This window comes from Grus americana, chromosome 29 (assembly GCF_028858705.1).
Source record: "Grus americana isolate bGruAme1 chromosome 29, bGruAme1.mat, whole genome shotgun sequence".
Classification (NCBI taxonomy): Eukaryota; Metazoa; Chordata; class Aves; order Gruiformes; family Gruidae; genus Grus; species Grus americana.
Genome location: NC_072880.1, coordinates 2,773,083 through 2,797,792, shown reverse-complemented (window position 1 = coordinate 2,797,792; position 24,710 = coordinate 2,773,083). Strand labels below are relative to the sequence as shown.

General features: G+C 54.6%; 2 protein-coding genes across 5 annotated transcripts in view; one reads left to right on the top strand and one right to left on the bottom strand.

Annotated features, from left to right (window-relative positions):
* Positions 1–286: 286 nt before the first annotated feature.
* Positions 287–18,507, bottom strand: SETDB1 (SET domain bifurcated histone lysine methyltransferase 1). Of its 4 annotated transcripts, none has more exons than XR_008574346.1 (23): positions 18,344–18,502; positions 16,772–16,994; positions 16,274–16,446; positions 15,980–16,017; positions 15,750–15,849; positions 15,200–15,370; positions 14,736–14,937; positions 13,439–13,512; positions 12,885–13,075; positions 11,939–12,068; positions 11,377–11,515; positions 8,711–8,869; positions 7,476–8,078; positions 7,117–7,233; positions 6,638–6,807; positions 5,144–5,760; positions 4,494–4,522; positions 4,113–4,245; positions 3,272–3,437; positions 2,589–2,800; positions 2,103–2,191; positions 1,407–1,576; positions 287–1,087 (listed from the first exon to the last, which is right to left on the bottom strand). XR_008574346.1 is itself a non-coding variant. In XM_054806169.1 (22 exons), exons 2-22 carry the CDS (start codon positions 16,981–16,983, stop codon positions 1,459–1,461), a joined length of 3,843 nt encoding a protein of 1,280 aa, XP_054662144.1. In that variant the 5' UTR covers positions 16,984–16,994; positions 18,344–18,502; the 3' UTR covers positions 287–1,458. The 4 variants fall into 4 exon arrangements, 2 of the variants coding, with proteins under 2 accessions (XP_054662144.1, XP_054662145.1); XR_008574347.1 differs by having other exon boundaries at positions 287–978; XM_054806169.1 differs by having other exon boundaries at positions 287–1,576.
* A 3,127-nt stretch (positions 18,508–21,634) lies between these two features.
* The window catches only part of ARNT (aryl hydrocarbon receptor nuclear translocator), a 27,129-nt gene continuing 24,053 nt past the window's right edge, over positions 21,635–24,710 (top strand). Inside the window, 1 exon segment of the mRNA XM_054806327.1 lies at positions 21,635–21,760. Within this exon segment, the coding sequence (XP_054662302.1) occupies positions 21,736–21,760 (25 nt within the window). The 5' untranslated portion in view covers positions 21,635–21,735.

Sequence of the window (24,710 nt, the reverse complement as noted above, 5' to 3'; positions counted from 1 at the left end):
CTAGAAAGGTGGTTTTTGGTTTTTTTGTTTTGTTTTTCAAAAAAGTTATTTAGTGTGGAGGGGGAAAAAAAAAAAACAAAACCAACCCAACCCCCTCCCTTGTGTGAGTGCAGAGTTGCATGAACCTGCTCCAGCCCCCCCCCCCCCCCCCCCCCCAGGGTTTTGCACTCCAGCAACGCACAATTTGATTCTAATTTGTAAAAAAAAAAATAACAAAAAAACACCACCAAACAAAACCCTCTGCCTCCCCCCCCCCCCCCCGTGTTCACAGTGGTTTGGTTTTGGGTTTTGTTTTTTTTTTTTTTCTTTCCTACTCGTGCTGCGCCCAGCAGCCAGACCAGGCTGGCAGGAGGCTGCTCCACCCCCCCCCCGGCTGCCTGCACCAGCTCTGCCCTTCCCTGCCCCCAGCTGCAGGTGCCCAAATCAAGTTTGGGTCGATTGCGTCAAGTTCAAGGCCATCTCCACCAGTGCAGTATTTTTAAGCCAAACTCCATCTTTTGAGCCAACAGCCTAGGACGGTGGGAGAAGGCAGACGGCAGCGAATCCGCTCCCTAGCAGGAAAAGTTCAACCAGCTTCGCTTCAGTTTCACTAAGCGGAGGATTTAACGAGTGTTTGTTCTGCTCGCCCTGCGCCCGTGCGCATCTGAACCTGTCCGGGCCCAGCCGCCTCCGGCAGTTTTCCTGCAGGCCCTGTGGAACTAAAGATGAAGGAAGTGGTTAAATCCTGCTCTTTCAGGGTTGTTTGGTGGGGTTTGGGTTTTTTTTTCTGTGTCTAAAGTTCAGGCAATTTTTTAATAGAAAAACATACTTTATTGCTTTTTAACAATGAAAAGATTCTTTACAACATATCACAGTTAGAGACAGATGCTTCCCCCCCCCCCCCCACTTAAATTCACGTCACCACTATAAATCCAGGTTGGTCCGCTCTTACTGCGCGTATCTCCTCTGTCCTTGCTCCCTCCCGGTCCAGTCCTGAGGCTGCAGGGACATCACCGGCTCAGTCCCAACCCTGAAGCACTTCCCTGGAGTCGTGGGGAAGTGTTTCCTGGAAAACCGGCAGCACCACCAGTGTGATCTGTGTCTTAAACTGGGTAGAGAGCGGGAGCAGCTGGCTGGCAGCAGCTCGGGCAGGTAACGACACGGCCGACATCCCCTCCCGCAGTGCTGATGGGGGGCATCGTCCTCTCACGGGGCGACTGCAGCCCCTGGGACAGCGGCAGAAGCCGAGTTCACAGCACTGGCTTTGGGCATCACCCCCCCCCACCGCGCGCGAGCCTGGTTACATTTTTCTGGTCCGTCTCCATCTGCCGCTGTAATTTTCAAGTGAACGAGAGAACTCGAAGCCGCTTGTACTCGGCTTCATAACAGTGAAACAACCACCTCTTGAGAAGAAACTTGACCCTCACCAAGGGAAAGCCAGCACCAAGCCTGCGGGCGAGACGGAGCCGGCGGGTGGGCTCACAGCAGCCGCCCTCGGCACTCGATGGCCCCGCAGCAGCACAGCAGCTCTTTGCCTTCCACGCTGCCCACTTCGTAGTTGTAATCCCACGTCAGCTCTGTGCCGGCTCGTATCCTCCTGGGAAGTGAAAAGAAACAAAAAAAAAAAAGCAGAGGCTGGGAGAAGAGGCCGTTCCAAAAGGGAGGCTAAGCTGGGCCTCCTGCTTACGTATGACCTCTCTGGACAGGGCGACGCAGCCCAGCTTCCCCCGGGGCAAGGGTGAAGCAACCGGCGCAGCTGCCTTTGGCTCCGCGGCGAGCAAAGGGACAAAGTTCCCCGATGAATCACTCCCGTGGGGCTTCGCAGAGGAGACGCTGCACTCACGGTGCCTGAGAGGCACGTGGCGGGGATTCACCACCACCCGCAAGCTTTGGGACTCGAAGAAACTGGGCGGCCAGTTGCTCTGTGCTTAACTCTCCCCTTTGGAAAGGCATAAACCTGATGCAAATCGCACCAGGATCTCCAGCGCAGGAGAGGGGTCCTCACCCAACTCCTCTCCAAGCTTCTCCCTGCTCAGGCCGGTGGGAAACCCGCGACAGCGGTGCCCAGGAGTGGGAAACACCCCGTGAACCAGCAGCCCTTCCCCAAGCGTGCCGTGACTCACTTGCTGGCGAAGAAGGCGACCCAGGGGAAGCGGAGGTCGTGCGTGTCCACAAAAACGTTCTGCACGAAGAGGTTAGGACTGCAGCTATGCTGTAAAGGGAGCGGAGACAAACACAGTGAGCAAGTTCCTGCGTCGGGAGGGATGCGAACCAGCCCGGCAGTAAACACAAGCCTTTATAAACAAGCGGCATTCCCGATTTGTCCGCTGCATCCAGCGTAAGCCTGCTGAAACAGGACACGCTCCCTCCCCTGCCCGCACGACCAGGGATGAGTCATAAGATCCACGCTCGCGAAGGTAACGGTGGCTGGAAGGACTGACTCGGCCATCCTGCTGACCACGCGGCGGGGGGGTGGATCACCCTCATCATCCTGCTCTTTTCCCCCTTTTTTTTAACTCTATCTAGTCTTGGGGAGGAACAGGCCTGCTGAAGGGGCAGGTCACCCCAAACGTGTCCCTTTCCCTCCCCTGCCAAGGGTAGTGACGCACATTGAGGTACCGGCCCAGGTTCCCTTCCAGCTTGGCATCGATGATATAACAGGACTCCTCTCCGTCGTAGAACTGGCGGGTAGTTCTGCGGATGGGCACGCTCTCGCCCTTGTCGGCCGCTGCCATGTTGGTTGACTTGATGGCGATCCCGTGAGTTGATTTCAGGGCAAAGCCCCGGGTGGATTTCACCGCCACTTGCCTCTTCACAGGTCCTGCCACGAGAGAAGAACAAATGCTGCCACCTTCTCTCTCTCTGTCTTCCAGAAGAGGAGCCCCTCAGCAGTCGTGCTGCTGCTCCGCTTTCACGCAGGGGTAACAAACCCCTCGGGGATGCAGCTCAGATCTAAACCACCACCCTGGGATGGCTCCCGGGAATCTCCCGGCTCTCCACCCGACCCAGCAGAGCCTGGGGACCCACCATAAGCCTCACACGGTTGTTTTTTCTGATCTCCACAACTCTCTAGTACTCGAGGACTGGGTTTTGCAGTTCTGTCTCAACACATGGGGAAGCTTCAGACCTCGGTCGTTAGACAAAGCCTGGAGGTGCCTGGAGCAGGGCGCACCGTGCTCACAGCTGCCATGTCCTCATCAGCCCTTCCTGGTGGTTTCTGGCCAAAATTTCCTGCCGTACCGCTGCACTTTCCGCATTCGGCCCTTGTTCCTCCCCCAGCAACCATCCTCACCTGACCCAGATGAAGGGTTTTTCTTGTCGTCCCCTTCCTCCTCCTCGGAGCCCGAGGAAATGGTCTGGATGTCATCGCTGTCGTTGGTGGTGCCCTGGGCCTGCCCCGCCGCCGCCTGCCCGTTCTCCCCCTCGCTGTCCGTGCTGCTCGACAGCGTCAGCACGTCCTGGGGAAAGGCATTAACAGCTCCCGAGCGCAGCTTGGGTCAGGGGAGAGCATCGCTCCTTCGCTTTCCAAGCGACCTTCAGGGCTCCCCTTTTCCCCAGCAGAACTTTGTTCTCCTTTAGCCGAGGACCTCCGTCCTCTGGGAAGCCCTTTTGAAGCGGATCACGCAGGCGGCCGCTGCGATCAGAGCTGGACTGGGACACAAATCCCATCTCTGTTTGAAACTGCGGGGGGGTCTCAGGGGGCTGGTTAGTCCTGCGGCACCCAGACTGCCAGAGACTTGTGAGCCTGCACCATTTGGTGCTCTGGGTTTCGCAAGGAAGGGAAAAGACCCCAAAAACCAAAGACCGTCCCCCAGGATAGCTTCCTAGACCCAGCTCTGCTGAGCAGCGGGGGTGCTGGGTATGCAAACCGAGGTGCTACAACCCGTGGCCCAAACAACACGCTTGTCCTCCTTTTTTTGGGCTTTCAGAACCACGAAAGACCCCCCAGGTGTTAACTGCTCACCCAGAAACTCACAACTAGGAGGCACCAACCCTGCCCTGGCGCTCACTGGGAGTGAAAGTGGCACAGAAACAGCCCAAAGCGAGGGTCAAGGTCTTCATCAACCCAGTCTGGAGCTGAGGCAGAGCCAGGCCCACCCCTTCCAGCCCAGGTCTGAAGGATCACCGCTTACGTCTGTGGTGGGCTGCAGGGCGAGAGAATGCCGTCTGCTCTGCAGCAGGGCCGTCTTGCTCGTCGGCCTCCGGATCCCTTCCAGTTTGGGGGGACTGGGGTTGTAGCCATACATCCTTCCCAAGTCGCTTAGCCTGCGGGGTGAGGACAAGAGCGGGTCACGCTTGCATCTCCAGCGAGCCTGTCCGCGGGCCAGGCAGCGACGGAGCGGCTGAGGAAAGCTGAGAGCTGGGACAAGGGTGCCGTCTCCAAGCCCAAACCCTCCCACCCTCTCAGCTTACTCAGTAAGAGAGCAAAGGGCAGCCGCCCTAGAGTCGTGACAACTCATTCAGAGGCAAATTCAGAAATGAAAAGCAGGAAAATACAATTTAAGGAAGCTTACCCGGGAATTTTGGTTGGATCTTCAGGTTCCTGCAGGGGGGAGAAGTGCAGAAGATTAAAATCACTCCCGTTTGGAGCACTCCTGGCCCTTCTGCGGCAATGCTCCCCAAACACCGGCGTGGGTGTGAGAAGCCGGCTGTCCCCACCGCTCAGTGGGGCGCCCAGTACAGGGGGTGCTCCAGAAGGGCCAGGTTACGACCACAGGTCTCCCACCCTCTGCGTCCTACAGAGCAGCTCTCCGAGTCCCCCTCCTCAGAGCAGGGGGGTGGACAGAGGCCACCTCCACCTCCCCGTTGTCCCCGGCCCAGCGTGAACGCTCTCCACACCACCCCAGGTCCCCTCTCTCGGGGCTGCACAGGCACGCAGCGCCCAGGGCAGGAGGGATGTTCAGCTCGGCTCATGCCGAGCGACTTTGTAGCCTCTTGTGCCACAACTTCCCCCAGGAAGGGGAAAGGCACCTCCCTACCCCACCACAGCGGGCAAAGGCCAAGCGAGCGGGACAAAGGGACACCAAACGGCACCACGGAACACCTAGTTGTGTTGTACACGTGGAGAAGCCATTCAAGACACATCTCCGCGTCTCGGTTTCCTCCTCCGTGCTCCCAAGGCAGGGGGCAATGCTCAAGTCCCAGTCCCACAGCCCTCCCTTACATCTTTCCTCGATGCCTTTGACTCTCCGTCCACGTCGCCCAGGGCAGAAGCAGAGGCTTTCTCTCTCTCACCAGGGAGCTCCATTTTGCTGGCCTTGGCTTCGCCGCCTTCGCTCATCTTGAAGGAGGAGGCGCTGTCGTTGTCCTGGAAGCCGTCAGACATGCTGTTGGAGCTCAACCACGAGGCCACTTTGTTCTTGGAGGTCTCCTCCGACACCGGCAGCTTACAGGAGGCAGCCACCGCCGTCTCGTCATGGCTGATTTGGCGGGTGAGCCCCGAGTCCTTGGACGCTGTCTCCGACAGCCCGTTCTCCTTCTGGCCGCGGGTCTGCCGTCGCGTGGCGTAGCTGCGCCATACCGAGCTGGTGCTGAAGTCCTCGTCCTTGCAGAAGTTGTCGTCAGAGCTGTCCTCATTGGACTCCTCCTGCTCCTCGGTGCCAGTGTTGTCCTCCTCTTCGTCCTTGAGGTCCACCCCGCTGCTGTCAGAAGAGCATTTCGCATCGCTCTCGTAGCCCTCCTTGAAGTTCTCCACGCTCTCAATGTGATCCAGGTTTGCAAAATACTCGTCACCCATCTCTAACCCCTCTTTGTCGGCAAAGTCATCCGTGAGGATTTTCCCTGGGGGTGGGGAATAGAAAACTAAGTGTGAGTTGTCCAGGGATGGACATTCCTACCCCATAAATTTTATTCTCCCCAAAGGGTCACTGAGGGGCAAACAGGACGGACACCGCCTTATTCCAAAGCCGGGCTGGGAAAGGACAACATATCACCCTAATACTCCAGGTAACGAAAACGTGAAGCACATGGCTGATCTAAAGTGGGCCCTCGCTCACATCCAGGCCGCCAACAAGGAAATCTCTCACCAGCAATTCAAACAGAAGGGCTGGAGGCGAGGGTGTAACACAGAGGCAAGAAACCAGAGCACCAGAGCTCGGGCAATGCCCGTGGTTAGTTTCTTTTCAGAGTTAATGCAATCACGCTGCGCAACTTCTGCATTTTATTGGTTTGTGCCCACGTCCCAGCGAGCGGTTCAATGTAAACAGGAAGCAGGTATGTGTTGATTCACCCTCAGCACACAGAAAGAGCTCTGGGGTTCCGAGCTCTTCTCGACGCTGGCACTGCAGCCACACTGGTTTCTGCAACATCTTGGTTCAGAGTTGGGCAAGGCAGGGGCATCGACCAGGAAATCAAAGTGCCGCAACTTCACCATCTGAGTTTTTACTTTCCTGTCCCCCTAACAAGCACAGGAAGAGCTTCACGCCCGTTCTGCTGGGTTTTGCATTTTGCCATAAACAAAGCCCAGCCCTCAGACCTGACACAACCAGGTCTTTTCAAATACTTACTCTCTCCCTTCCTTAACCAAAACAAAGCAGATTCATATCTGAACACGTGACCACTGGGAAAAGCACTGGCTCAACAAAGGCTTTTCATTCACAGCACCCGCTTCAAAATCGCAGAGGCTTCTACCTGCTGGTTCAGCGGGGTGAGATCCTACCTGCGTAGATGCAGACAAAAGAGCCTTTAGCAATATCATCCAGGCAGCGAATGCCCCAGCCTTTGTTCTGCGTCTTGAATAACTGCAGTCGGACCTGGAGCCCGTGTTGGACCAAGCGATTGGTGCACATGTTAATGTTGCACTTGCACCTCTTGTTACACTCGTAAACTCTGAAAGAAAGGAGAACAGTGACATTTTCCCTGATAAAGCAACATCCCAAGACTTGATGGTGTAGCAGGAATGATGCAAAGGGACCTGCAGCAGCGATTTCAAACTCAGCAGTGTAGGAAGAGCGTAGTTACCAGGTTCTGTGGTAACACAGACATCCTGGGCCACACATTAGTGGATTAATCAAGAACAGGGGCAGGATTTCAGTATCTGCACTTAGCTCCAGGAAGTATTGCCTCTCCGGCAGCACCGGAGGCCAAGTTTCTGGGGCTGGTGTTGGTGAGGGAAGGAGAAGATGCAGCTCTGCTTACCCTGTCGGGAGGCATTCTTCCAGCCTTTTGTGCTGGTATCCCGAATTGGGGTTGATCTGCCCGCCTGGGGTGCAGCCGGTCGCTTGGACTGTCAGCTGGTGACAGGCACATTTTGATCTAGAGAGACACAGAAAAACCCAGCCATGCCCCAGAAGTTCAGTTTTACACATCGCTTTTGCAGAAAGGAAAAGAAATGACATCTTGCCGCATGTGTATATGCGGAGACGGGCATGCAGGGCTTGACTTTGGGTGTCAAACCTGCAACTGGCCAGAGCTGCGTGGGCTCAAGGTCCACGTGGGACAGTCCAGGGGCTGTCCCCCACCCTCCGGGCCCAGCGAACACACAAGGAGTCACCTACTTGTCTCTGCAGCCGTCTTTGCAGTCGCAGCCCACGAGGAACTCCAAGCTGGTGTTGATGTAAACCCCTTTGCCGGGGATGCGTTCTTTGCTGTAGGCCACCTGCGGAGGCGGGGTGTTATCGATCTCGTTGACGCAGGAGAGCGGCACATCCTCCCTGCCCTTGGTAATGTCTGCGATGTAGTAGTAGGGTTTGTAGGGCTGGAATTTGCGATCTACCAGCACATACGGGTCCAGGCAGAACATCTCCAGGAAAAGGAAGTCGCAGTCTGTCTCAAAAAGGTAGCGTTCGATCTCCTGCATCGTTCGCAGGCACAGCCCGCACGGCGCCTTGTAGAGGACATGGAATCCCATCTTGCGGTTAACCCGTCGGCGAGCTGTCATCCGTCGGAAGTCGTAGAGCAGCGGGATGAGCAGGGGGTTCTTGCTGCGGTACTGATCGCTGCAGATGGGACGGACGCGGGACAGGCAGGTGTAGCTGCAGACGTGTGGCAGGTAGAAGAGTTTCTCCAGCGGGGCTCGGTAAGAGGGCTCGTTGGGCACGCGGTCCATCATGCCGTGGAAGGCCTGTGCTGTGCCACTGCCTCCCTGGCCACTGGAGAGCCTGCCACAGGAAAAGGGATGCACTGAGCAACTGCGGTTTAAGGAAGAGCAGTGCTTTCTCCTCAAACTGCAAAGGGATTTTAGGCACTTCATTCCTATCCCCGTTGGCTTCGCTGCTTAGTCCAATGAGACACGAGCCCCAGCATCCCCAGGGAGCAAGGCTGGGCAGGCCCCAAAGGGAGCAGAAAACACACATGAAAAAACAACCCAAATCAAAACTAGAGAAGCAGAAACAAGCACAAGCTGGTTGTGGTCTCAGAACAAGGATCAACGGCTTCTCTGCTGTGGATCAATGGCCAGAGCCACCACTGTGGAAAAGCCACCTGCGGATTTACATTAATACCAGCTCCCCAGAACGCTTGCAGAAAGAGGAGTCCTCTGAAAACACGCAGGGTCGGAGGCTTTGGCCAGGGTCCCACTGGGTAAGTGCTGGTCAGAACTGGTAAGACACCCTCCAAGCTCAAGCCAATGACAAAACGTAACGTAAGAGCGAGACAAATGCTCAGAACCGGACAAGCTGGCAAATGAAGGTGTCAGTCCATAACAAAATAAACCTGTACTAAGCCAGATAAGCATCCCAAACTCTCACAAGGACGCAGGGATTTGTATTAAGCGCAAACAAGCTTTGCTTACCGATGCTGCTGGGCCGCACCCGTCCTTCCCGCTGCGGGTGTCTCGCCTAGGACAGGTGAAGACGGTGATGACTGCCCAGAGCCCACGGAGCCAGGACGGAAGGAAGTGCTTTTCTTGGCCACTTGCTTTCTCGACTGGGCCAGCTGACTGTCAGAGCATCTGCAGGAGGGAAGAAGGGAGGCGATTTGCGAGAGGCACACACTCACACAACTGGTAGGATTTAAACAGGGGCAGTCAAAATAAGTCAGCACCAGTGCCCCATCCAAGAGAAACCGAGCAGATTTTATCCTAACAAGTGTGAAAATCAGCTCGTTTCTGACTAGTGCTACAGCGATCCCGCAACAACCCCAACCAAATGCCAGAACTCAGCTACATTTGAAGATTACTTCTGACATACTGCTGTTTATTTGGAAGCGAGGCATGGGAGTGAGAGGGAGTTAACGAGAATTAGGTCCAAGGCCTTCGTTTCAGGAAGCCGGACAGACCAGTACATGAAGAAACCTCTGCAATAGCAGAAACGAGTTTAGAGAGGCTCAGTCAGTGCAACAGTACTGAGCAGTGGGAGGAACAAGAAGTACAGAGGACTCTTTTGTCCGTACCAAGTAAGAAGATAAGATTGTAGAAAAAAATCTAATAACAGCACTGACAAAAGGGCTGTGAGGGGCTCCCAAACACCTCTGCAGCCTCGGGAGGGTGGGAGGCACCTGGAAGACACCAGCCCTCACACTCTGAGAAACAACAGCGGAGATTTTCAATCCATTTATACCAATTAAACAGAAAAACACCCCAAACCAGCCACTGGTTTTCCCCACAAGTGGAAGAACATAGTAAAGTTATCAGGGCAGAAAGGGAGAAGACAGTGAGAGCAGGAGGGGGAGACCGTTTCTGCAAACATCTGCCTTAAAAGCAAGGTGTTAACACACATTTCAAAATTCAAGAGCAAGAGAGAAAAAAAGCTTCTATTGATGGGCTTTAAACAGGAACGGCTGACAGCAGCTCCCTGGCACCGTTAGAAGAACTTGAAAGTGAGACTAGAGAGGGAAGAGAACCAGGCCTTCCTCAGAGTAAACAAAACACCAGAGTGAAGAAACCATTCTCCCAGTTTTAATGATCTAAAACCAATGTGTTTTTAACCCAACAGTATCCCTGGGGACAATGGGGACACGTATATAGTACGCTGCCTTCAGTCACTGTTAGAAAACGGTTGTCTTTGAGCAGTTCACTATTTAACGGCAGGGCAGGGAAACGGCGGTAGTGTCTGCTTGTATTAGATCTGAAAACAAGATCCTAAAGTCAAAGCCTTGGTGGGGAGAGATTAAAAAAAAAAAAAAAAAAAAAAGGTGTTTCTTGTAACCACCGCGAGGACTGTTAGATGGAAAAGGAGAGATCCAGCAGCCAGCGAGACTGCAGGCTGGCTGATTGCTGCAGTCCAGCTTTATCGTCTTCACGCCGTGTCATTGCACATCCTTCCTACCCCCTCGACAGCTCGGGGTGCCTTAGTGTTAGAGCAACAGCCCAGCTCTTCCTCTGCTCACAGACAGGGCCCTAGACTGACGGTGGAGGAGCCAGCGTTGCATTTCTCACGCTGGAGCAGACCGCCTTCAGCACTGGCCTCTGTTCTTGGTTACTAAGAGCTGAGGAACAAGGCTATTGCGGCTTCGGTTCTCGAGTCTTGGTAAAAACTGGCACAGAAGGAGCATTTCCAAGTTACGGGTCATATTGCACTGGTACTTGGAGAGGAACCCCCGCCTGAGACCGCAGGCTGGGGGCAGGCAGGGTTTTGTTAGATGCTGCTACACCTAGAGAGCATCCAGTGAATAAAGATTCACTTGCTGCACAGGTTCCTTACAGCTGGGACATCTCCTTTCTCCCTTTTGCCCATGCAGCAAGGCACAGTCACAGCAGAAGACATGCTGGCAGGGGGCCAGGCGTCCATAAATTCGGATAGGAAATCCACAGTGGTGACAAAAATGAACCGGGATCACGTCTTTCTCGCCTAGAGAGTTATTAAAGTCCCGGAGCACGTGCTGAGGTACCCCGGTGTTCTCCAACACGCTCCCTTCATCACAAGGCCGAGCTCCTCCTTCATCCAGGCCTCCTTCGGCACTGGCCTGCACCTCCGGGAACGTCCCGCTTGGGCCCCTGGCAGCAGGGGGCACGTGTGCGACTTGGTCGTGGCTTAGCTTTATCAGGTTTGGTCCGTGACCACCGAGACCAACCACTGATCCCGAGTTCTCAGTGCCTCCTAAGTCATTGAGGTCTGCGAGCAGGTCAGTCCAAGTGGAGGAATACAAGGCAGCCGGGGGCCAGTGCCTGGATCGTGACACGAGGGAGCAATTCAGATTTTCAGAAGAGAAGGAGCAAACGTTCTAACTTGGAAATACATCAAGTGCGAAGCTTTAGCCCTGAGTAAAAACATTTGGCTCAGGGGGTGCTGGGCTGTCTCCCGCCCCCAATTACTCATCCAGCGGCCTTTTATCTATAGTTTCCCCCAGAATCATGACTAAAACCAATTTGTGTAACCAGGAAATGAGCCTAGTCATGGAGGAAACCTGCACCTGAGGATTCCTCTACACAGAAAGGGTGGTGCCTGAAAGAGCTGAGCGCTGGAGACGAAACGCAGGAGGAGGTAGTGGTGGAAGCAGAGAACTGACTCGAGTACTTACTCCATCTCAGCAGGCTGCGGAGAAACGGACCGTGCAGCCAGCGAGGCTGCCTGCATTTGCTCTAAAGGTTTGTACTGGGTACCGGCGCCCGTTAAATCTTGCGTATATTGTACTACAGGCCCTTTGCTCCTGACAGCACCTAGTGGGAAAGGGGAAAAAGTAAAGTATCGCCAAGAAAAGTCTCTAGCATCAACCAAAGTTTGTTGTGCTAGCCACAAAATGTTGATTTAGCTCCCGAAGGCAACCGAAACAGAGGCACTGGCAATTAAGACCGGGTCACTGGCCGAGCTCTGAGTCATAGCCAGTCACCCCAACCAGATTTTGGCCGCTTCACCCAACTGCAGTCTGGTTTTTGCTGCATCCTTATGCCAGGACATAAAGCCCACCATGAATCTTAAATCTCCAGGAGTTCTGCTGAAAAAAAAAAAAAAAAAAAACAAAAAAACAAAAAACCAACCCACCAAAACCAAACAAAAAGGAAAACAACCCACCCACCCCCGCCAACCCACAACACATTCATTCCAATTCGAGGACAGACCCAAAAGAAAAAGATACCACATACCGACATTGGGACGAGTCCTTGCTTGTCCACTTTGCTTCTTTTCTTGGGTGGAGGCTGTGGAAGTTTTCATGCTGAACATGGGCTCAAGGCGTGTGGAACCCCGGTAAATCCACTCACAGCGTTTGTCATCCTGCAGCAAGGAGAAGGCAACACTCACAGCAAGAGCTTCCAGAGGTACAATAGAGGTCTGGGAGAGCGCGGTGCGCTTTTACAGTCAGCAGAAGCGAAAGGAAAGGAGGCAAAAGCACTGAGCCGAAGGCCCCTGAAAGACCGTGCAGCCAAGAGAGGACAAAGGCAGTAATTTCTCATATCCAGGGGAACACCAAATACAAACCAAACCTAGAAAGAGGTCCAACACCAAGACCCCAAACCTCAAATGCAGTTCTGTTCCTAGCCCAATGACTGATTAATGAGGCTGGAGAAGCCAGACTCCCTCAGGAGACCAGCTACCTCCTCTGCACAAAGGCAATCTGCTCTAGGAGAGGGAGGTTGACTTTGCAGGTGCACAATGCCTTCCCTGGCCCCGGTAGCTGCGCCGTTATCAGGCAGGAAGGGATCCAAGCGGGCACAGATAGTACGTCCGCTCCCTTTCCACGATTTGTAGAGTTTGAGCAAACAGAATATTGCGGCTTCTGCTCAGTTTCTCTCCTGCTTCTCAAACCAGCAGGTAGTTTGTTTTGTTTCGTAATCATCTACCACTTTAAAGCTTCACCTGCAAAATGCTTTAAAAGGCTCTCAAAGCTTTTGTCATGCAAATGAAAGAGTCTCACCTTCGCATCAACACACAGCAGAAATTGGGGGTCTACCTACTAACCAAAATACCCGCTTGCTCCAGGACCCTGCCTGACATCAGCAAGGAAACTGGACTTGATCAGCCCAAGCCAAGGCTGCCCCAACGCCAATTTAAGCCCCTTTCCCCTCTAATGGGAGAAGGAAACTGCCCTACCAGGAAAAGGATTTTGACTAGACTGCCATCCACTTCTTCCACTCTGGATTTCCACCAGGTCCCTTCCCACTCCGTTTTGATCAGTTGGCCGTTCTTCAGCAGCACCATGGGCCGGTTGGGGTAGGCCGTGATGTATTCCTCAATGAAATCGCGACAGGAAACATCCTCTATGTCTTCCCAGGTCTTTTTAACTGTTCAGAAAGGGATGGATGGGAGAAAGGGAAGAAGGGGAAAGACTCTTATGACGAGAATCTTTAGTTCTTTTTGAGAGATCCCGGATGGATTTTTTACTTAAGAACAAGCAAGCTATTCCGAGTGGCCGGATTTTTTTTAACATCCGGCCACGTTAACGCACCCAGAGCACAGGGAGTCACAGCGCACTTGCTCTGCAGGGAATAAACCACTATTTCCTCCAGCTTCAGATGCAAAGCAAACGTCTATAGGCACAGCACCGGAGGGGACATGCAGTCTGTCCCCTGTCCTCTGAGCCAGGCGCTTTCCTGTGCTCCGTACCGTTTCAATGTTAGGACACAGGAGAGGCAGAGATCACTCACGCGGTCTGCAGATTGGGTACAGCTCCCACTCCTTGACGTATGAAGCGTAGCCGTCATCAAAGAAGATCAGGAACCTGGAGAAGAGCAAAGATAAGTTGGAATTAGAAAAGCAGCTGAGTAAAATACAGCTCCACATCACGTAATGAAAGTGGAGTGCCCCTCCTGCTCCTCCTGCCAGTCCCAAAGGCCCTCAAATCAGAGGTGGCGGATGAGGACAGAATGAAGCGATCGTTTCTGCCGGGAGATGATGAGCTGTGCAGTACTGCCACTTCCCTCGGCTGTTTCAGAACAGCTTCCCCCCAGCTCCGAGCTGTCCCCATGCTCCCAAAGCCAAAGGCAGTGTAGCACAGCCAGGCCTCCTTCCCTCAGCCCCAGGGAGAGAAAAAACCCAGTTTAATTGCTCCCAATCTCTGCAAGAACAGTTATTTTGGGGGCCTTTGGGACAGAGCAGCAGTAGAGGCTGCATGCCATGACTCGAAGCACAGGGAGAGAGCTGGAGGACAGACACCTCCAGGGCTCCACCTGCAGACAGGAGACGGCATGAAAGAGTCTGGGGTGCCGCAGGAGCTCGGAGCTTAGCGCTGCGTGCCTCTAGAGAATAACTTCAGGGCACGGAGACATATAAAGGTCGCATTATGAGAGCGGCGTTACAGCCAGGCCAGCCAGGAGGAGTAAACTTGCAGTAGGACTAATAAATGCAGTTCACTTTCAGTTATTAAACACATATCGGATAGAACTTTACACAATTAGCCGTTTATGGCAGATCCATATTTGAAACAAAAAGCGCAATTATAGCCTTTACGAATCTTCTCAGAAAGACCACAAGCCAAAACCCCAACATCGAGGCAGCCCTGCTCCTTATTTCCATGCGACTGAAAAGGCTGCCTTGCTTTAGACCTGCTGTGTCTTCTCCTCAAGTGCTTTGGCAACGCTGCCGGCGCTAAACGCTTCTAGGGCTCGTATTTCCTAATGCGGCATTTTATGCCTTGAGCAGCGCAGATTTACATTTGTGTGATCGTTTGAATGAATTATCAGATATAATTTCTGACTCAGGGACATGAGTAATAGGATGGAAGCTCCACCCAGAGCTTTCAGAGATAAGAAAGACTGAAGAAACAACTTTCAGAGCTGCGCCCCCGGAAAGGACAGAAAAGAATTTAGCTCCCACTATAGCAAATACACAAATATACCTTTTTTTCCCCTAAAAAACCAAACCAACCAACCAACCCCCCCACCCCACCCCCCTCAAAAAAAAAGAAAGAGTGAGTGGTACATGACTGTGAAGGATAATTAATACCTGTCTTTATTCTTTACGTTTGGGGTTTCAGCCACAATGCCAGCATACAGCCAGACCTGGTTCCTGTCTTTGTATTTCGCCACAACCCGGCTGCCAACGTAGTGTTTCTCAGGTGAGGGGTGATAGTCGTAAGCGATGTGATTGCCAGAAAGCAAACTCTTGCCTTTATTATCAAATTTCACTTTGTACTTCTTACCGGCACCTGAAAGACATTTCAACAAGGCAAGATAAATAAAAGCCACGTGATTTCATACAAGAACTCCAACACCCTGTACCATTCCGATCCAAGTTCAGAACTTATTTGAAAGCCTTTCAGAAATTAATTTGGAAGGTAAAACACCATAGCGGAGAGGTGTTGCTTTCACAACTCGTTCCAGGTGCTCCAACACTGCTCCGAGCCTGATCAACATTACTCACGCAAAGCTTAGTGAAAACCAAGATACAGCATCAAGCGCGGGACGTACCAACCGTCTGGATGGCAATCAGGGTTCCCTTGTGCCACGTTTTGGTTCTCTTCTTGCCCAGGATCCTCATGCCAACGTTCAGATCCCCGTCATTGCTGAGATCGCTCCCAGCTGCTGCAGGGCCGACGGGCTGGACAGTACTGCTGGGAGTTTCCTGTGGGGTTTGCGCATCTACCCAAGGAACAACAACAGAAGGTAAATTCAAAATTGCCCTCGCAATCGGAGAAACATCTGTCGGACCCGAGACAGGAGGCATTCTGCCTTTCCTTTACCACGGTCAGCCTAAGCGTCTCAGTTTTACTGGAGGGAGTAATCAGCAAGTGAGGTTTAAACATCATTGAAAAGCTTTCACCTGATGGAAACTGCACCACTTGTATTTGCTTTCGGAAAGGGCTTAAAGAAAAGCAGGAATTTGCAATCAATATATCCCAGTGGGTCTTTCCAGCAGGGAAACAGAACGCTTGCTTTCTTTTTCAGGAAGAAAACCAAGAGGTGCAAGGCACAGACAGGCCCGGGGTAAGGGCACACACGGAAGCTCTCCCACACTGACCTTTCTGTGCATCCTGGGCATTTGTTTTCTTGTTCACGGCATCCATAAATTTCTGAACATCTTGGGCAGACTTTCTCATTGCAGCCATGGCTTCCCGCAGCTGAAAGGAAGGAAAGAGAAAGAAGATATGAAGAACATTTTCTTTTTTGCACCAAATACCATGCTGGCCTGTGTGTTCCAGCGAAACCCCGCTTCAGAAGTACACCACAGCCAGGTCTTTCCCAACTCACCAGAGTCTGATTCTTCGCGATTCTGGGACTATTATCGCCTGTGTTTAAAGAGAAAAAAAAAAAGTGGGTTAAAACATCTTGGGGAGGAAAAAATCCATCCTAGTTAAGTCACTGAAAGCAGAGGGAGCAGAGAAAAGCATCCATTCAAAAGCCTTCTCTGTCCCTGTCAAGAAATCCACTCAAGCAAGGCTTTTACGCCACCATCCTTTCTGGGCGCCCAACATGCTGCACAGGCAGCTTCCTCAGATCTCCATCCCTCCCCTCGGTCCCGCGTGGCGTAACGAGCTACTGAACTGTGCTTCCAGCCCAAATCGACACTCATGACATCATCGTCGTCCTCATCTGGGATCTCGATCACTTCCGTGGGCTTGGCAGCCGAGTCCTCGTCCTCAGAACTGCTCTCACGATACTGGAGGCCCAGCTTGGAGTACAGATCCTTCACCAATATCTCACATTTGTCAATGGCTCTGGGGTAAAAAAGGAGAAGGGCAGAGATGGGAAAAGACAAGGTGAGCCAAGCTGTACGTCCCACAATACTGCGGAAAGAAATAGGAACCAACCGCTGGGGAGCTGCTAATTAAATACAGCCATGATGAGGTGAGGGAAGAGTATTCACATGAAGGATTTAAAGCCACAGAGGAATAATTTTAATTATCCCTCAATAACCACACAAGAGCGAACCGATGCAGAACCACAGCATCAGTCAGGACATCGGATTCCACCACCCTGTCTCCCCCTCCTCCGCTCTGCGGCCCAACTCTGACACGCGGCTACGATTCCAAGCGCACCCACCTTGAAGCATCATCAAAGAGTCGGTCAACGCGAGCCACCTCTTCTTCCTTCTGTTTGACGCACTTCTCCAGCTCCTCCAGCTGCTGCTTCCTCTGCTTCACGCACTCAAACTTCTCCAGCTCTTTGTCGATGATATCCTGGAGCTCCTCCATGGAGATTCCCAGCTCCTCCATCACTTCTTGCTGCAGCTCTTTGATCTCCTGGGAATCCATTTCTGCTGCACCTGACAGCACAAAGAGGTGAGAAAAGGCCGGTGAATCCCCACAGCCGTAGAGCGCCCTTCCTGAGGCACAGCGCTCTCAAGAGCACAAGCTCCATTTTTTGAAAGCTAATCAGGAAGAAAATGTTATATATGCTATTAAGATAACATCACAGGGAGCCAAAAATAACCGAAGTGCCAGCAAACTGTGGAGCCAGAGGCTCCCTGGACAAGCAGGAATTCCTGATGTCTCCTCGGATCTCTGCACAGAGTCTCCAAACCCTCTGAACGCCCGAGTCCCTACGCCTGGGAGCAGTTCCCAACCCTCTGCCTAGCCTGGGAGGAGAACCACACAGGTGCCTCTCCCACAGCTTCACCTTCCCGCAGCAGCCCAGAAGAGCTGCCGTCCTCCCCTGCCTGTGGTGTTTAAGGAACGCTATGACATCCAGCCCCGAGGACGGCCCCAGCAGTTTCCTCTGCCCAGAACTGCAGCCCCGCATCCCCTTTGAGCCGGGCCTGGCAATAACGCACCCAGTCTCCATCACTTCGGAGCCTGTCCCCCCGTCAGCAGCGCTCAGGCACCTTCCTCCTTCCCGCAGCGCTCCCCACCCTCCCCTCTCCCTTTGATCTCCCCATCCGCGTCTAAGCACACGCTGGGCTCCAGCCCCCCTCACCTCCTGCTCGTCCATCAGCCCCATCCAGCTCCCCCTGCCCACATTTCCCTCTCAGCTGCCCCCAGGCCGCCCCCCAGCCACTTTCCTCCAGCTTGTAGAGGCAGAGGCAGCCCACAGCCCCCCGACCCCCCCACCCCAGTGACCACACACCTCCCAAATGCACCCCACTCACCCCACCAGCCCCCCTTTCCCCACACGTCCCACCTTCACCCCCTCTCCCCTCTCGCACCAGGCCTCTGCCCAACAGCCCCCACTGCGCCCCCAACCCCCCCAACCCCAACGCCCTCGCGCTCTCTCACACCCCACGGTTCACATCCACGCGCGAGTTTCCATCAACCCCTCGGCCTGTGAAAGCCCCACAGCCCCGCCTGCACCCCAAAACACCCCCCACACCTCACGCGTGGGGAGCTCCTCACCCCCTCTCCTCCCCCCACAAAGCCCTCACTCCAACTCCCCCCACCCACAGCCCCCTCCTCGCCTCAATGCCCCCCCACCTCCCTGCCCGACTCCTCCCGCCCCAATATCTCCACACGCTCCCCCGACACCCCCCACCCCACGATCCCCACAGGCCTCCCCCACCACCACCACCACCACCACCACCACAATTCCCCCTGCCCCACAGCCCCCCTCACCCCCACTGGCCCCACACAACCCCCCTGCCCCACGGCCCGTCCCCCCAGCCGGGCAGGCCGCACTCACCGAGCCCCGGGCCCCGCCGCGACCCCGGTTCTGGGGGAGAAGGATGAGACCGGGGGGCTGGGGGGGGGGGTGTGTGAGGGGGAAGCCCTCCGAACCGGAAGCTTCTCGACGTCACTTCCGCTATCAGCAGCTCCCGAGGAGCCTCGGTCTACCCGGCCGGCCGATGCGGTACTGCGCATGCGCGAGAGACGGGCCTCTACCGCCGGCCTGCGGGGATCGGTCAAAGCGCATGCGCGGAGGGGAGGAGTCAGGGGGCCTTAAAGGGGCAGCGCCCCGGGAAAGGCGCAGTGCTGCCACCTATAGGGAGGCGGGCGGAAGGGCCGGGGGGGCCCTGAGGTGATGAGGCCTGGGGGGGCCCTGAAGTGTTGGGGGGTGCTGGGGGGTGACGGAGAGCCCTGAGGGTGTTGGGGGGGGCTGAGGTGTTGGGGGATAAATGGGGGGCTCTGAGGGTGCAGGGGGGGGCCCTGAGGTGCTGGGGGATAAATGGGGGGCTCTGAGGGTGCTGAGGGGGGCCCTGAGGTGCTGGGGGATAAATGGGGGGCTCTGAGGGTGCAGGGGGGGGCCCTGAGGTGCTGGGGGATAAATGGGGGGCTCTGAGGGTGCAGGGGGGGGCCCTGAGGTGCTGGGGGATAAATGGGGGGCTCTGAGGGTGCTGAGGGGGGCCCTGAGGTGCTGGGGGATAAATGGGGGGCTCTGAGGGTGCAGGGGGGGGCCCTGAGGTGCTGGGGGATAAATGGGGGGCTCTGAGGGTGCTGAGGGGGGCCCTGAGGTGCTGGGGGATAAATGGGGGGCTCTGAGGTGTTGGGGGGTGATGGAGAGCTCTGGGGTGTGGGGGGAGCCCTGAAGGTGTGGGGGGGGCCCTGAGGTGCTGGGGGGTAATGTGAGTTCTGAGGGTGCTGGGGGGCCTTGGGGGGCGATGGGTGGCTCTGAGGGTCCTGGCACCTCCACGGTGCTGGAGGGCCCTGGGGTGCTGGGTGGTCCTGGGGGGGGTGTGCTGGGTGCCCTGGCGTGCCCTGGAGCACCCCGTAGTGAGGGAGACCGGGGGGTGCTGTGGTCCCTGGGGGTGTCGGGGGGCCCTGGGGCCAGCTCATCCCGGCTCAGTTGATCTGCTCCTCTTCCCAGGTGGAGGTAGGGATGGCGCTGTAGGGATCCACGATGAGTTTGGCGCACCGCACCATCATGGCCAGGAGGAAGAGGCACATGAGCACCACGAAGGCCACGGCAAAGCCCTTGTCCACGTCGACGGCCGGCAGCGCCGTGGCGTTCTCCATGCGGGTGGCACTCAGCCCGAGCGCCCGGCTGCCGGTGACATCCCTGCGGGGCAGAGACAGGTGGGATTCACGGGGGCTCAGCGTGTCGCGGAGCAGGGGAAGTACCGAGGGAGTGTCAGCAGCACCCAAAATGGGGAAAGCGCAGCCTTGAGACCGCTCTGCTCCTTGTCGTGGCTGTTGGCTGTGGCTTGGGGGACACCCAGTGCCTTGTCCCAGGCACCTTCACCACAGGGATCTTTGTTGTCTCACCCTGCCACCCCTTCCAGCTTCCCTTCCCTGCCCAGCCTCCTCATTTCCCAGGAAAAAGCAGGTGAAAACATCCTTATTAAGTTGGGTTTTTTCCCACAGGACCCCACGCTGTGTGAGGTGCAACGAGTGCACCGGGGCTTGGCTGACGCCCAGCAAAAGAGACGCTGGCCGGGGTTAGAGGCAGGACGGGAGGAGAAAAACCGCCGGTAAGCAAACAGGGCTGGAAAAGGAGAGTTTTCTCGTCGCTAAAGAGAGACATTTGTGGCAGCGGACGGATAATTAGATTTGTACAAGGTTGGAGGAGAGGTGGAGGCTTGTTGAGTGGCGCCAAGAGAGCCACGTGGACCGAGCTGCGTGTGTATAGGCGTATGCCTATATATCTATATGCATTTATTTTTTTAACGTGTTTATAAAGCTAACATATGCTCCAGGAGCAGATGACCGCAGCCCTAACTATGCCAAGGACAGTAAATAAATCAACAGGACCAAGTCCCGCAGCGCCCAGAGATTGCGGGAAGCCCCCCCCGGGTCTCAGCCCCGTCCCGTGATCGCTGACGGGGGCAAGCTCCTTACCTCCCCTGCGGACAGACGGACGGACGGACGGGCGCTCTGTCCCTCTCCCTGCCCTGCTGTCCCCAGCTGCGGGTGCCCGCCTGTCACCGGGGCTTCATGAATACTGCAGGAATGCGGCGGCGTCGCCTTTCAGACGCTCCCGGTAACGGGGTGGGGGGGGGTGTGTGGGGAGAAACAATCCGGCGGATTAAATTCTCACCCGCTATTTCCAGCACCCCCTTGGCCCGGCGGGCAAAGGCTCCGGGGTTTTGCAGGGCCCGGGGTGAATCGGGGAGCGTCGAGGAGGATTTACCCCCAAAATGCAGCGGGAGCTGGGTCCTCCCCAGCCCCCGAGATAACTTATTGCTGGTCCTTGGCTCATGTCGCACCAAAACGGGGAAAACTCTTTGAAACCGCGACGCTTTGGGCTTTGAACTCAGCCACCCGTTTGGCTCTTGTGAAACAACCTCGCAACAAGTCCCAAAACGGTTCAAACCGTAGAAATTCCGCTGCTCCCTCGGGTTTCTTTATTCCCCCACCCCGCTGAGAGGAAAAAGGATCACTTTGAGAAAGAGGGTTATTTTACGGCGAAGCTTTGCTCCCCCTGCGAGCACGGGGTGGTTTTTCTGGTGATTTTTTTTTCTGGCAAAAGCTGAGTTTTGGGGTCCTGGCGGTGCCTGGGGGGGGGGGGGTGGGGGGTGTCAGTACAGCCGGGCTTGCGGGGTGCTGGTGCCTGGCAGGACCCCAGGGTGCTGCGGTGGCCCCACAGCCCATTGCGGGGTGGGGGGTGGGGGGAGACCTGTGACCTAATTAATGCTTTGCTGGTGCCCGCCCTGCTCCAGGCCTGATCCCAGTTCCAACCAAACCCCAGTCCCAGCCTGAATCCCCGATCCCAGTCCCAACCCTCACCCAGCCCCAATCCCAGCTGGATTCCTGCCCTCCGACAAAAAAAAACCCCAAACCACACCAACACGTGACGTCACGCAACGCGACCTTTAACTCGCCCCACGCGCGCATCCCGCCCCACACACCCCCGCCGTAGCCACGCCCCTGCACAGACCCGCCCCTTTCCCGTTGTAGGGGCGGGGCATAGCCCGCTCACCTTACCCTGCTGGTTGTGCCGTCGGGCGCGCTGGTCCCGCCCTTCCCTCCCTCCCGCTCCCCCGGATGGACCAATAGGAAACGCTATACCTCGTCCCCGTCCCGCCCCTCACGGCGGGCAGGTTAGGCTGCGCGGTAGCGCAGAGGGTTTTCCTGTGCCGCCATCTTGGCAGTGGCGCTGAGGAGGGAGGCGGGGGGCGGCTGTTGCCCGCGCCGGCCATGGCAGCTACCGCCGCTAACCCGGGTGAGCCGGGGAGCCTGGGCCGGGTGGGCTACGGAGGGCACGGGGGGGTGTCTGGCCTGCGGGAGTCATGGGGAGGCTGAGGGGCCGCTGGGGGGGGGGCCGGGCTGAGGCGTCCCGGGGGCCTGAGGGGGCCCTGGGCCGGGCTGAGGGGCCGCTGAGAGAGGCAGCGCTCGATGGAGGGAGCTTGGGTCGGGGCGGCTGCGCTGGCGGTGCCGTTAGTAGGGGCTGGGCTGGGCCAAAGGGCTTGTGGAGGAGGCCCAGGCTGGGCCGTAGGAGTTTTGGGCTTGGTCGAAGGTGTCACCCGGGGCTGGAGGCTTTCGAGGAGCTGGGTTAATGGGGTTGGTCGGGGAGGAAGCTCGGGGGGAGGCAAGGGGGTGAGCTGGAGGTTGGGGGCTGGGTCAGGAGGGGCCTGTGGGTGCTGGGAGGGTGGGATGGGGTGGGGGGCACCCATGAGAAGAAACGTGGGAATCATTGTGGGGAAAGGGTGCTGAGGGACCCGGCTTGGGGTGCTTGGGGGGGGGGGTTTGGAGACCCAGCGTGGCTGTCAGCTGGCAGAAACTTTTAAAGGAGTTGCTTTGTTGAGTGGCAGGCTATTTTGGAAAGAAGGTAAGCTGGAGGGGGCGAAGGAATTGGTGTGTGAGCTTGTTATGCTGGGGAGGAAGATGTCCCTGCCGCCTCCGCGCCGAACGCTTGGCATGGGCCCTGTGTGCACGCCTGGCCTGGTGTACCTGGTGCTGGGGTCTGCTTTCCATCATCGCCGTCCCGGGAGGGAGCAAACGCTGCTGGGGCTCGCTCGCGTTTGTTGTCCTTAAGGGCTTACGTTGTTTCCAGACTTTTTTTTTTTTTTTGCTGTATGTTTCCTTCAGGTTTTCTAAATTAGTGACAGACAAAACCCAATGCACTGTTTTGAAAAGGATTTTTACAAATCTCCTCTCCGCCTCTTTTTTTTTTTTTTTAAGCTGCTGAGCTGAGTAGCTGGTGCATAACCAGGGGCGTGAGTGCCTGTTGGCAGACAGCAGAATATTCTTCCAACTTTTGTTCTCTCAGGTTGATAACCGAGGGGTGACTCCCTGTTTGGAGGAAGCTGGAAGGTGGTGATATCTGATGCTCACCAAATAAAGTGGAATCTTTCAGGCTTTATCGGATTTCTGGCTAAATTGCTCTGAAATTGGTGTGTATCTGGAATAATCCGGTGTCCCTGAAGTTGTAATGGATTTACAACCTGGTGACTGAGATCAGAATTTGAGCTTCTGTGTTTTTTGGGTTGATTTTTTTTTTTTTGGCTTGCGGTTTCTGACTATTCTTGCTTGTGGCTTGAGGCTGGTGAGGTCTTGGGTCGTGTGATGTGTTCAGGTTTATCAAGGACTGTTCAATGTAACTTCTACAGGATGATTTATTTTTTTTCATTCTAACGATATAGGAAGCTTTTGTGGCTTTAAATATTGAGAAAACATGTTGGGTCATTTGTCTGTGGTGATTCTGAGGCAAGGGTGCAGAACTGGCATCTGGAAATACGTGGTTGTGGTTTCACATAATGATCTGAAATTCTTCAGCAATCAGAAGTCAGAGATGGCATGTTAGAAAAAAACAAGAATTCTTGATTCAGCTTAGCAAAAATATATCTGAAATGGGAATTGTCGAACTTGTGATCCCATCCTGCAGCAAAATACGCTGTTGGCTCACAGCAATATCCCGTGGAACGGGGAGATTATTCCAAGTAGTGAAATCTTGGTCATGTGTATTGGTGGTGGTGTGGGCTTGATCAGGAAGTTCATCACTTCTCCTGCCAGCGTAGCGCTAGATCAAGGTTTCGCAGTTTGGCAGACAAGGGATGCATAGCTAAATGTAAAGGAAAATAAGGAAAAAAGCTGTTGCTTGGGGTAGGAATGGAAAATGTACGTTATGAGCCAGCTCTGTAAGAATCCAGTGAATGAAGAGAGGAAGATACTCATGCTTTAAACTGTTAGTGTATTGCAAAGTGTTTATGTAAGTGTAGTCTTCGGAGTTGCATGATATTTTGCATAATAGGAAAGTTTTAGAAAAATTTGCGAGGAAAAGAGAAAGAACTTTCAACATCTGTGTTTAATATTTATAACTAGAGGCAGACTGATCGACCAATATCAGCTTGGCCCTTTTAAACTGAGGGGAGAAATACTTAGAGCCTGCGTAAGCATTATCTACGTCTACGAAGAGGTTATTAGTGAAGTAAATTACTTGTGAAAATTGTTCTTTAGAAGCTGGGTCCTCCCTTTCTTGATGTCGAAAACAGACTGCGGGGCTACAGTGAATACTGGACAATGTCCCCAAATACGCTGAACGTCCTCGCGGCTTAAGCAGGGCAAACTGGCCACAAAAATAAGTTGGAACTCATTTGAAGTGTTCAAACTGCAGCTTGCGTTTGGTGCTGTGCCATCCTGGGCCTTCTGTCCTTCCTGGAAGTGCTACGCGAGCGAAGCAGGTCACCTCAGAAACCTGTGAGAGAGGTGGATAAAGCCCTTTTCAGATGAACTTACTGAAAAATAAATCTGCAAAACCTTTCTGCTCCCTCATCTTTCCGAGCCACCACACAGTTTACTGGTCTTAGTTAACTGAAAAGGACTTAAATTGTGAAGTGTGCTAGGTTGACAGCTTTCAGTTAAGCCAATTTAAGCAAGTTTTAAGTTGTTCAAGTCTCCTGGTTAGGAGTGAAAAGCAAGTAGCATCCACTAAAAGAAAAGTGGCTTGCCTTACTTGCGCTACTTTCCAGTTTTAATATTAACTTGGATTATTAGGACACTTTTAGTGCTGGCGAGATGAATATATGATTGATCAGCTTCACTTCAAGCGTTTCCTTTTATGAATGCGTGATTTCAAACACTTGCAAGTGGAAGATGCATTCTTTTCCATGTTTTTTTAGTTAATTTCTGCAATGCTTCTTGGAGGAGGTTCCCATGGGGATGAAGGCACTGAG

Excerpts from the sequence above, each read along its gene's own strand:
- SETDB1 (XM_054806169.1), bottom strand. The coding sequence starts at position 16,983 with ATGGATTCCCAGGAGATCAAAGAGCTGCAGCAAGAAGTGATGGAGGAG. Across the intron at positions 8,079-8,710 it reads GGTGCGGCCCAGCAGCATCG|GCTCTCCAGTGGCCAGGGAG; the intron begins GTAAGCAAAGCT and ends TTCCTGTGGCAG. Across the intron at positions 2,192-2,588 it reads ACCTGGGCCGGTACCTCAAT|CATAGCTGCAGTCCTAACCT; the intron begins GTGCGTCACTAC and ends CTCCCTTTACAG.